General features: G+C 31.0%; 1 protein-coding gene across 3 annotated transcripts in view; it reads right to left on the minus strand.

The window, feature by feature from the left end:
- The window catches only part of GRIK2 (glutamate ionotropic receptor kainate type subunit 2), a 625,962-nt gene that overhangs the window by 130,652 nt on the left and 481,967 nt on the right, over positions 1-13,343 (minus strand). For 2 of the 3 annotated variants that reach the window (XM_065888797.1, XM_065888798.1), the window contains exon 11: positions 11,501-11,724. The exons of the other annotated variant lie outside the window; for it this stretch is intronic. In XM_065888797.1, the coding sequence (XP_065744869.1) occupies positions 11,501-11,724 (224 nt within the window). The remainder of the gene's footprint in view (positions 1-11,500; positions 11,725-13,343) is intronic. 3 annotated transcript variants of the gene reach the window in all.

Below are 13,343 nucleotides of genomic sequence, written 5' to 3' on the forward strand. Positions count from 1 at the left end.
ATCTTAAGTAAAACCAAATATCACTATCAGCTACAAATGGTTAACTAGAAACAATGTCTTCAAAATGTAGGACTTCCTACTGATTCCCATTAAAATTTATATTTGACGTAGGAAATTAACTTCAACAATAGGCTGATTTCAAATTCTTGTGATCTACTCTTATCCTAAGAAATATTTTTTTAATAAAATTAAGTCTTAATGGTATACTACAATTTATTTAAGTTTTAAACTAGCTCAGATTGTTTTTATTGAATGGAATAAAAAAAGTACTTACTATAATCTTCTTTGGGTTCTTTTAAGATTTCTGAAGGAAAGGCATTATTTTGGTTGCCATAAAATCCAGACTTAATTTTACAAATGTAAAATAAAAAATACACATTGCTACACTTAAAGGTGGAATCTATTTTTTATACTATACAATGGCTTTTCTGCAGTCTCATTAAATAGTTGCTAATACCATTTTTTTAAAAAACTCTCAGTTGTCCAATCAAATTAAATTAAGAGTGGCTTTAAATTGAGAATAAAAAGGAAAATGTCCAACATATCAACATTGCATCAGAAAGTATAAGTCTGTCCTATCAATAATTTCTTACCAATATAGCTATTTGTTTGCAAGTGAAGTAACAAATATTAAAAAGTAGTTATTTTAAAATCAATATGAGCATAATTTACATTTGAAAGAATTCTCTCTTAGACTTACAGATCAGGAGCAAGTGTTTAGCTTGCAACACACTTGCTAAGGATTTTAAAAGCAGTAAGTCCAGTATTAAAAGGCTCAAGGAAGACTGTTCTCAGATCAGTCAGGTGGTCAGGTGGTTTCTAATACTGGAAAAATGAAACAGACTATGCTTTTTAAAAAAATGGACACTCAGTAAATGAGGTTATCAACAAGAACTAACAAGAACTTGAAGCTAGCATTGAAAAGGTAGCATTTGATTTTCTAAGCATCATTTGGACATTTAAATTGATTTAGCTAATATGCAAATATCTGGATTATACAAAAATAGCAAATAAGCTACCATAAACATGCAAGGCTCATAAGGCTTTTTTTCCTCATTCAATTTTTAATTTTAATAAAGTTTCACAAGGGTTAATGACTTGTGGGCTTTCTTTTCTTCAGGTAAATATCTTTTGAAATTATACTCTATTGGACCAACTATATCAATAAAATATTTTAAAATTAAGTGTATGCACCATATATGCAGTTTAGTATCTAAAACAACTGAAGTATGTTTGGAAAGCATTCACTATTTTTGTTTGCAGCTCAAATAACTGAATTAAGAAATATCAGCATAAATATTTTAAATTTTTGGCAGAAGGAAGACTTAAAACATTATAAAATAATGTTTATAAAATATAAAAGCATATTATAAATTATATTATAAAAATATCTTCCAGACTGAAAACATTATAAAATTTTTATAAAATATAAAAGCATATTATAAATTATATTATAAAAATACCTTCCTAATTAAAAAATTTTGAAGCCCTAATTGAAAATTGAAGTAGTAATATGAAAATTTTGAAATCAACATACGTTTCCCTGCATGTAACTTGCTTTTGCATCTCCTTCCACATGCAAAATTTTCACTATTTTCAATTTTTTTTGGTAAAATCACCTTAGTAGTATCAGTTTCCAAAATATATCTTCAGTCAGTCTAGTGAATTGCTAAACTTATATTTAACACACCTCCCAGCACCCCCATTTTCAGTACCAATAATAGTAAGGGAAGCAGGGAAACACTTACCTAATTTTATTATGTTAAAATAATATTCAGGTGCATATTCTGAACCAACTTAGATGACAGTTGTAGCCCTATTCTGTTTATAAATTTTATCATGCCAGTAACATTCAAAACCTACAATTTCACCTTTGCTTCAAATATCAAGTCCATTAATTTAATGGGGAAATCTATTTTAAAGTCATTCACCTAATTTTGTCATCTCAGGAGTAGTCAGACAGGGCACGTGACCATGGGTAATGTTTTAAAATAATTAATTTAGGGTTAAACATCTCTTGTAAAGAATAGCAGGAAACTAAGCTATATCCAGGCCGGGGGTGGAAGGGGAGTGGTAATGACCTTTTATATTTGTTATAAAGTATTGAAACTAAAATTCTGTTTCAATTCAAGGTACATTAGATAAAATAGAAAGAATTACCATATATTTAAAATGCAGATGTGTATTAATAAGGTTTTATTTTGGGTCATAAAAGTTGTCAGGTTAGTTTCTGGGCTTCCAAACAAAATTTCAAAACTAGGTATAAAATCAACTTATTTCTAACAGAGATAACATAACATTTTTACGGTGTCCCTTAGTATGCATGGTTAAGTAAAAATATTTAAAACTATAGGTGTTGAAAACCAACAGAATACTTTGTATTGTCATTTGTTTTACTAATCCTATTTATATATAAAATAGATGCTTTCAAGTTCTTTCTATCTAAATATCATATTGAAATTTCTATTGCTATTTAGAGAGCAATGATATTTTGTCTTTAAAAATATGTACATATATATACCCAACAGGATTGATATGAAAATAATTTAACTTGAATGATGTAATTATGTAATGGAATGTAAAAAATTATAGCAATTAAGGTGTTGTGACATGCTGTAATGAATGAAGTTACACTGGTTGATGACACTATATCTCCTACTCATTAATTATTTGGATAGAGTGCATTATGTTACATAGCATGAAGAAATAAAGTCATAAATTACCACTAAAAATTACATCCATACATTTTCATTTAACATTTATATTTCTCCCACATCCGTAAGTTATTTTTAAAAATCAAAACAATATCAATAGCATCTTTAGTTTCCAGAAAATCTCACAATGTGGTTCAATTCTTTTACTATATACAGCTAGTAATTTTCAGGGGAAGAAAGTCAGCATTTCTAGAGAGTAAGTTTATAAGGTAAATCTGCACATGTATGGCTTGTGTCTCCTGCTTAGACGCCCAAGTGAATGGAAATAATTTTTAAGCTTTCTGATTTGCAGTTCTAAAGAGAAAGACACACTTCTTAAACATAGCTAATTAGGGTGATACTTTTAAGCAATCACCTGTTATTATAAAGCAATATACCATCAACACGTAGTGCAAATATTAACTATAGCATTCTTTTAAATATTTTTAAAAAGTAGCCAACATCTTTTTTTTTTTTTTCTGAAATCTTAGAAGGAAAAGGTGGGAGATGAATTTAATGTGATAGTAAAAAAGAACCAAATGATAGAAGTTCCTTTTCTAAGTCTGTTTTCTGTTTTCTTATAAATCTGTTTTCTTTCCTTAAAAACAAAATTCCTCCCTAAAATAAATTAGAATTTTAAAAGTGTAACAATAATAGCATTAAACAAAGGGTAAACATCTCTAATCTCATTTGTGAGAGGTATGGGAGCAGGGGTGATGTATATCTATTCATTCCTTAAACCATAAAAATAGTTACTGAAAACAGCTAATAAATTAATCTCTTCCTGGCTATTGTTGACATGCAGTATATATTAGTTTTCTTCCTTTTCTCTCTCAGTCACTTCCTTCACGTGACCCACCGGCCCACTACAAGACTACATAGGAAACATCAATCGGAAAGAACTCTTACACTAAAAAACTGGCAGCAAAGGGACAGATTTATCCAAGTAAAAATGTTACTAATTTAGGCACCATGCTTATGATTAAAGGAAAAAAATGATCTATTTCCTTTATATTTCTTAAGACAACTACCTTTTTGAGCACAGTACTCTCAATCATTGTACAAACATATATAGAAAGAAAGAAACAGACTCCTAGAGAATATTTCTTTCTTTACTCATTATCTTTGTTTCACTGGCTTCCTGCACAGACTCCACTGTTTCAAGGTGTATGTAAAAGCTTTGGCCTCTCTTGACTAGACACTGTAGATTAAAATATTTTATAAAGAACATTGTTAAATTATTTTTAAAAGACACTGACTTTCCTGGGATAGTTTCAGATTGTGAAGACCTTTCTTAAGTGGCTGAGAAAACCCCCAAAAGTCCAAGGGGACAATTGGAAAGAGAGAAGTGCAGTTTTGTTTTGATAATTAACACAGACAAAACAAGCTGGGAAGATAGTTTCTTACAAACAATTCACAGTCCTCTGCAGTTATGGGAGAAGTAGCTACCGAGAAATTGCAAAATATTGAAGAGTAAGTGCATCACTTGGTGAAATTCTGGGTTCTTTTCATCTTGTCGGTTCTTTTTAAAGAGTCACCTCAAAGAATTTCTTTCTAATCGTCAAAAAAAATAAAAGGAAAAGCAAGCAAAGAAAAAATAAAAAGAGAAACAAGCCATTCACAGTATTGTTCTTGTCCTATTAGCTTTTCAATCTTAATTAGCTAATGAGAAATGTACAAGAGACATGGTAGCAACTGACAAAGAGCCACTACACTCCTTTTCCAAATCTTTCAAAGAAAAAAATTTCTTACAACGTACTGCTTCTCATCAGGAAGTGTGCATGTATGAGTGTGTGTGTGTGTGTGTGTGTGTGTGTGTGTGTAAAATATAACTACACGTTCCATAAAGGATTCATTAAGAACAGAGGTATGCCATTTTTTGGTAGCAAATATAATAATTTAGTAAAATTGAACTTCAAGTTTTTAGCATTCTCAAGTTTCTTAATGTGACTCTATATATTGTAATTTATTAAAATTAGTTTCTGTGATTTACTGAGCTAGGCACTGTGGAACTTCTAAATTGAAACAAGTCATCATAGGGTGACCATAGTTCTCAGAAGCTCATTGGCCCAGATATTTATTGAATGGACATACTTGCAATGACTGGACAGAAGAAGCTCTCTTGCTTCTAGGAGTCTTTGAATTCAATTCAGTGATGGAAGCAAGTAAAGGCACAGAGGCAAAAAAATTATCCATAGGATACAGACAATAAAAATGGGCTATCAAACTTCTGTTGTTACATTTATACTTAATTTTGTCCTAATAATCAAAAACATTTTTATGTGGAAAAATAATTTGGAAAGAGATGCGGAAACTTTTAAAAGATACTCAAGCATAATTATCTTTAAAATAAAATGTCAAGAAGCATTTGATTAGATTACCAAAAAAAATCACTTTAACTTTAAATTGTCTTTGTCTTACTCTGTTTTTATCAAATCTTTTATTCTTGTAAATGTCTAGCATAATTATAAAATTGAGAAGTGGAATATGTTTATTTTCTCTTATGATGACTGAGATTATCTTCTTTCTCCTACACAGATAATTTCAGTGAAAATTTCTACTGTCTCAATTGTCTAGATACCATATTCACCATAGTTGAAAATAACTCACTGACTCAACTTAGCTTCAATTGGTTTGGTTCTACCAATTACAAAAACTAAGAATTTTTTTCTCGGTTAGTGACTCCATTTATACTTTCAACCATGAATATTATTGGAACCATTAAAAATAAAGAGGTAAATTATTTTATAATGGTTTTGCCAAATAGCAATTGTAAAAAAAAATCTGTTAATATAGAAGTAGCCTCAACTCCTATGGAAACGTAATTTGAAAGTGCATTTAGTTTTATTCAATGTTGACTTTTAGGTCCATAATTGAGGAATTTCTTAGTATAAACAATTATAATAATCACTTTCCTAGGTGTGAAAGGCATACTAGCAGAACAGTACTATTTCAAACCAAATTTCCATTAAATTCTAGGAAAATTTCTAAATGGGAAGAGGAATAATAGATAGGCTTCCCTGTAATACACTAGAGTTAAAAAAAAACAAAACATAAAAGTAAAATACATCTAAAATTATGTTACGTAAAACTGAAATGCTTTTCTAGTAAGAGGTGGGAAAGTTGGTGGCAAAGGCATGCAACAAAATTGGCATTTCATTTCAACGTGACAACAGTCTTTTTGACAGCAGATTAGTTTAACATTGAACATCCCACCAAAAGAGTAATCCATTTCCAAGTGCATAATAATTCATTGTTGCCCTTCACCATACATTAAATGTCACCTATTATTGTGACAGGAATATAAAAGCTATTGCACACTAGTTAGGAGCCGAGATCAAAGCTGTTAATGCAAGCACTTTCGACATGGTTTTCTAAACTCGGTTAAACCATCAAAAACACTATGTTTAGAAGATCTTTACCTCTGAGCTCCAAGAGAAATACAGAATATTTTTGCAACTATAAGGACTCTCAGTAAGGCAATAGTCTTGTCATCTTGTGACCACAGACCATGTTAGAGCCAAAATGTATGTCAAGTCGGGCCTGGCAGTCACTGTAATAATAAGCCTTTGAGCAGATTCTAGGGAGACTGTCCCTTGCTCCCCTGCAACCTAATCCAATAATATAATAGATGATATTCTAATATCTTAAAAACCAGGCAAAGTAATTCAATGCAAAATCATACAAGAAATTCCTATATTCTTTTTAACTTAGAAAAACGAATCTTATGTATATGACACATTGAGTATCCTTGATTTGCTATTCTTGCTAAGAAAGCCAGGTTGGTCAAAATTTCTTCTCTTCTTTTTCTCTTTTTCCTATATTTGGCATAATCATTTGTTCATTTAAGTAATCTAAGAAATTTCTGTAATAATTTATTGCTACCAAATTTGGTATAGTATTATTTTTCTTCTCCAGAGTTTATTTGTATTTAATTTTAAAATGCCAATCTCAAAATAATATATACAAAGTTCTTATATGCTTAGTGAATAATTATTAAGGTTACATCAATCCTGTTGGAGGTAAATGTGTATACCAGTATTCCTTTCTTTTAAGTTCAACCTTCAGTTATTCATCTTTGTATATCAAATTACTAAGGACCTTAGACCAAAATTTACATGCTAAATTTCACAACAGCTCTGGTTGTCTTGGTGACACCTATGGCTAAAAGAAAATTTTAAATTCTTTAATATTATAATAATTTAAATTGACTTATTTTATAAATAGGATCTATTATATCAATATTATCTATTTTTTTAACAAAGGAAATATTTGAAGCAAGGTGAAAAATATCTCTCATTAGTGTAAAGGGTGGGTTCCATAAATAGGCTTTTTATATGACTAATTGCCATCCCTATACTAATAAACCTAGATCAAAGGAAGAAAAGAATAGAAAGAGAGGGAAAAAGATCTAGGGGCATATATGATTAAGCACAAGCCCGTCATGGACAAGATTTCTTCCTAATCCTCTGTCAGCCAAGAGCTATTCTTAGAATACCTAGGATAAGGTCATTCTATATCTAGAATGCAGTACCTCAGGTTCATCTTTACTCTTAAATAAGAGTTCTCAGCTAATTCAGATAAGCATGCTGATTATGTCATTATGCTATAAACAACAATGCAACTGTTTGCAAGAGATCATGGATTATAAAACCATACCAAGACAAATAAGACAATGTATTTTTTTCTTAACACTTGCTAAAATAAATTTAGAGCATTTTCAAGTATTTCTTAGATAATCTTTTTTCTTATAAAATGAAGTTTAGGGGAAATATTAAAATGGTAACAATCATTATTTACTTTTAAATTTAATTTTTAAAACATATAATCTATTAATAATTATCACAAATTTATCACAAATGTAATATTGTTAATACTATGATACAGCAGATATTCAATAAGCCTCAAATCTAGTATTCTAATGATAACTAACAATCTGCCTAATGTCTTATTTTCTTTATAGTTGTATATTTCTCTTCAGTGAAATATACGTTACAAGTCATTTTTAGATAAATATATTTAAAATACATGTAATTCATTAAAAAAACATTGGATAACTATAAAACATTTTCATGACTTTCATTCAAGGCCAATACATATTTATTGTCAGATAAACATATTGGTTATGAGTTTATTAATGAAAAAATGTATCAAGCCATGTTTGTTCTTGGATTTAAGCATCTGGTATAATTCTCAGAACATTATTCGTAATCAGTAGATACTTGCTGAATAAATTAATGAATAGATGAGGGATATAAATTAATGTATAATACTTCCTGGAATCCTAATTATCCAGTGTTCACTACACGTTCAAGAAATATTTGACTAATTGAGTGAATGATTGATGGAATAATTAAAGAGGAAACAGAAAACAAATTGAAGGTGTGGCTTGGTAGCTAAAAAGACATAGAAGATTAATTGTAACAATAATAATTGGGACAATATTAGCTGGTGATTGAAACAAAAGTAAAGTAATGCCAATTAAAAATTTTAATGATATTTAAATCATTTACTATATTTTAATTTTGAGATAAAATTTATTTTAATTCTAAGTAGATATTATATAACTTCTTAGAATTCAATATAGCATAATATCTGTTAATAAATATAAATTTTTTTGTTGAAGTGGTATTATTTTAGAACTTTGTTTTCTGAATTTCAGTGAAAATAAAACAGATATCTGAGAATTTTTTAATGTAATTTGTCTTTCTTTTCTTTGTAATCATTAGGACAAAGAATATACATAAAGGAAATGCCATACTTATTTTGACATCAGTAATGATGTTAATATGTTCATCTGTGATCTCTATATGGCATAAGACATAATCTTTTTTCACAGATAAAATAAAAATGCTACATTTTGAACTGATAACAAATAATCATGATGTCATTTTGGTTAGAAAGGTAATTAAGTTCTACAATTGAAATTTAGACATTTTCCTGTCATTCGCACATCATGAACTACTTTCACGGTAGCAAGAGTGCAATACCTGGTCAGAGTGGATTTTACTTATACAAAATCATCTGGTTTTGGAGGTTCAGTTTAGAATTTAAATGGACTCTACTCAAGAAACTTTCTTTTAATCTGAGTTTTAGTGTGTTTTTTAATTTGACAATATTTATACAAGATTATAATAATGTTGAGAATTGAAGAAAATATTCTGAGATAATCTGTAAAGAATTGATTTTTATATTACATATTACTTTACCAAGAATATGTAATATTATTTATTACTTAATATAGGATATCCTATATTATTTATTATTTAATAGAATATTTGTTATTTACCCATAAATGAAGATAATAAACTTCATTTCACATCGTTGAATAAGATGCTGAAATAGAATCATTTTCAAATCCGTTCATTTAATCACTGACAAAATTCAACAGTAATATTCTAAAATTCAAAGACCCTAAAAAATGGCACACCAGTTAATGTTATGTTCTCAGATAGAAAGACATGGATGAATTTCTTTCGTGTAAAATTAATACAGGTTATCATAAGTCTACAGATATTATATTATTTGATATAAAGTGAGAGTTTTAGAAATTTTTAGAAGTTAGATTAGTGCATATCCATACCACATGTCTCTATTTGCTAATATTCTTTTAAGCTGTAAAAAAATTCAGATGTTTCACTATCTGCTTTTGAATCTAATTTTAGAAGATTTGGGCTCAGAAAATTAGAAATATCTAAAATTTCTAATTTGAAGTAACACAATAGTCTTTGCTTAGGATCCCCTGGAAACTGCTATTAGAACTTAATTCAGCTTGACTGATGGCCACACTATTGCATCACAACTGTCTCAGGACATGTTCCTCTAGGCTTTATTTATATCCTTCCTGAGAACTTTAGTTAATTTGATTAAGAGGGAACAGGTGTACCTATAGACATCAAGAAACGTTTTTTCTATACTTCAGAATATTTTTTTTTCTTTTTGTTCTGTGGGAAGGCTGTAGAGTTCTCTAGTCATTGAATTATTTAAGCTGTAATCTGTGAACTCACTTCTCTACACACATATAAAACAGGAAGCTTTGTGTTGGTCACTATAAAAAAGATGCAATTGGTCCAAAGATGCTCAAAAATGAGAAGGCTTTTTTATTTGTACAAGCTATGGAAAAAACTGGAGCTTAAAGTTTATGAACTTCATACTCCAAATTCTCATTTGGGGGGAAAAACTCTAAACTTCAAATAAAAATTTTAACTCAATCTACCATATTACTACAAATGCTATATGCATATATGGTTCCAATACAAATTTTCAGTCAAATACAACTGATAATTTTCTGAAGGACTCGTGTTAATATTGAACCTATTAGGTAGAAAATTATAATCTGTATAACATTTATGTGTAAATGTATCAGAAATATCTATGTGCATAACTATAAAATGTAAACATATAAAAATATATCAAAAATATTATGCTACTTCTAAAATGATTTTATTTATTTTTTAATTGAATAAACTAAGTGTTTTTCACTGCTTGGAACAAAAATATGACTTCATTAAAAAAAGTTCAAGGAAGGACAAATATCCTTAGTGATAATTGATCAGAAGAACCCACATAAATTAACTGAAAAAATAACCCACATATTTAATACTTAATTTTGAATTTAAGGCAAAAATACTTATATTTATACAAGTATTATTATCAACATGAAAAATTATATGTAGCATTCTAATTCATCTTGGATTTAGAGTTTTCTGATATCTGATAGAATATAAAAATTCAAAGACTATAATGAGTATGTGACTCCCAAAGTCATTCCAGTAACAGTAGAGCTCTGAGCCCAGGGATAGTTTTAATCTCCTTAATTAAGGCAAAAATAAGCTAAAGCATATCAAAATAATCTATCTGTTGAAAATTTGGTAGTGAGGTAAGCATAAATGAAAAATAATTACAAATTTCCACTTCCAGAGTAACAATAAAGTAGCAAAAGCAACATATATTGAGCTATATCATAGATTTTAAAAGCCATCATAAAAATATGTATTTTTTCACTTAGGCATTTGAGTTTCTGATGCTATGATTGAAATATACCCTACATGTCAACAAAAATAAGGCAATTTATGGGCTTCCCTGGTGGTACAGTGGTTGAGAGTCCGCCTGCCAATGCAGGGGACATGGGCTCCTGCCCCGGTCCAGGAAGATCCCACATGCCACGGAGTGGCTGGGCCCGTGAACCATGGCCGCTGAGCCTGCGCGTCCGGAGACTGTGCTCCGCAACGGGAGAGGCCACAGCAGTGAGAGGCCCGCGTACCGCAAAAAAAAAAAAAAAAAAAAAAAGGCAATTTTTTGTGGTGATATATTCTGTGAACAAAAAAAAAAAAAGACAAATTTTATGTAAAAAATCATGGTAGTCTTTTTATACTTAAAATGCTTATTTTTAATTAGCCTTTGTTTTTAAAAGCCTCCTTTTAAATGTTACCACTTTGATTTTTCTTATAACTGTTTTATTAATTCAAATAAATAAAACATAGTGTTTTGCTACCTGGTTCAAGATAAATTTTGAAAATGAGGAAATAATTTTTATATCACTGTGACTTGAACTGTTTCTAGCTTCTTATTCAGAAGAGTAAACTCTACCACACTTATAGCTTACTGACACAGCCAGCATGCTTTCTGCCAAAAAGGCATCAGAGTACATTATAATAAGTTATATGACTCTTAAAAGTTCATTATTCTCCAGCACCCCACGGGAAATAAAGGAAAAGAAAAGTAACATTGATTGTGACTTTTGACAATTATTAGTTAGAAAAAGGAGGTAACAATTGCCAAAAAAATCACAAAAGTGAGCATGTTACCTGGCTATGACAAAGAGCACACAACTGACACCCAAGTAAGCCAGCAGAATATACATCCAGATATCAGGGGAGAGAGGATTCAGGAAGGAGAAGACGCCTGGGTTTGTACCATTGGGCTTGCGGTACAAAATACTTATTCCAAGTGTCATAAAGGGCTTGGAAAAGTCGATGACCTTCTCTCGAACGTAGGTAATAGCCAGTGGAGCAACTGCAAGGTCAGCTTTCTGTAGAGAGAAACACAAAAAAGGAAAAAAAGTGTTCTAAGTCACAACGAGTAGTAACCATATTAAATAAAACAAAGACTTTACACTCAAGAATTGTCTCAGCAACAGTCATGTTAACACTTAAAGCATTCATAACTCTGAAGTGAAGCATCTGATTTACTCTGCTACTCATTTCAATGAGTTTCTAGATTAACAAATCAGCAGTTATTGCAAGTAGATATAGAAAGAAAAAACTGTATAGGATGAAAAACACTGAAGAAACCATTGTACATTTAGGACCTGGATTATTATGCTACTAAACCTGCTCATAATACTTTTAATTTAAACTTTAAAAACAATATCAGGGCTTCCCTGGTGGCGCAGTGGTTGGGAGTCCGCCTGCCGATGCAGGGGACACGGGTTCGTATCCCGATCCGGGAAGATCCCACATGCCGCGGAGCGGCTGGGCCCGTGAGCCATGGCCACTGAGCCTGCGCGTCCGGAGCCTGTGCTCCGCAACGGGAGAGGCCACAACAGTGAGAGGCCCATATACCGCAAAAAAAAAAAAAAAAAAAAAAAAAAAAACAATATCAATTATGATTTTATAAATACTTTGGTCAAATTGTAAATAATAATAACTACCTCAAATTATTTAGCTAATAATCGAGAAACATTTATTTTTCTGGTTTTAAAACTACAGAGCACAGTTCAAATGTTTTATTCTTTAAGTAGTTAACACTGTGAAAATCCTCTTTTAATGTGATTTTGTTTACGGCCCCTGAATTTTGTTACTATCTCTCTAATTTGTTTTATATTATTTAAAGAAAATCCTTGCAGCCTTGCCTAAATCACATAGGGAAATGATTTTTCAATTGTCACAAAGTTGCTAATTTTCCAGGTAGCTTAAATATGTTAAATTACTAATGCTTTTCACTCACCATGTTTTAACCATCTGTCAGGGATGAACTTAAGCTCTAACATATTGAAATAAATAATTACAATGTTTTGAAGTAACAAAGGCATCTATTCCAACCTATGATGAGAATCTGTATTTCTGTATTTCTTTTATTTTTATAACCATATGGAGCTTTCAGAGAATATATGGAAATGCTCATCTTAAAGAACTACAGAAAGATGTATAACAGAATGAAATTGGTCCTTGGGCTTCCCTGGTGGCACAGTGGTTAAGAATCTGCCTGCCAGTGCAGTGGACACGGGTTCGAGCCCTGGTCCAGGAAAATGCCACATGCCGTGGAGCAACTAAGCCCATGCGCCACAACTACTGAGCCCACGTGCCACAACTACTGAAGCCCGCGTGTCTAGAGCCCGTGCTCCGCAACAAGAGAAGCCACCGCAATAAGAAGCCTGCGCACCACAACGAAGAGTAGCCCCCGCTCTCCGCAACTAGAGAAAGACCGTGCACGGCAACGAAGACCCAACGCAGCCAAAAATAAATAAATAAAATAAATAAATTTATTTTTTTAAAAAAGGAATGAAATTGGTCTTCTACTGTTTCCTTGTCTCAGGGATTATTGGAGGACTTAAGGAAGAACCTTCTCTGAGAGGCTAAGTTTGTTGACAGTATTATTCTGAGTATGTGTTTGTGTGCACTTGTGCGTTGCAGGTGGGTGGTGGTGGGA

The sequence above is a fragment of the Phocoena phocoena genome, chromosome 12, assembly GCF_963924675.1.
Source record: "Phocoena phocoena chromosome 12, mPhoPho1.1, whole genome shotgun sequence".
In the NCBI taxonomy this organism is placed as follows: Eukaryota; Metazoa; Chordata; class Mammalia; order Artiodactyla; family Phocoenidae; genus Phocoena; species Phocoena phocoena.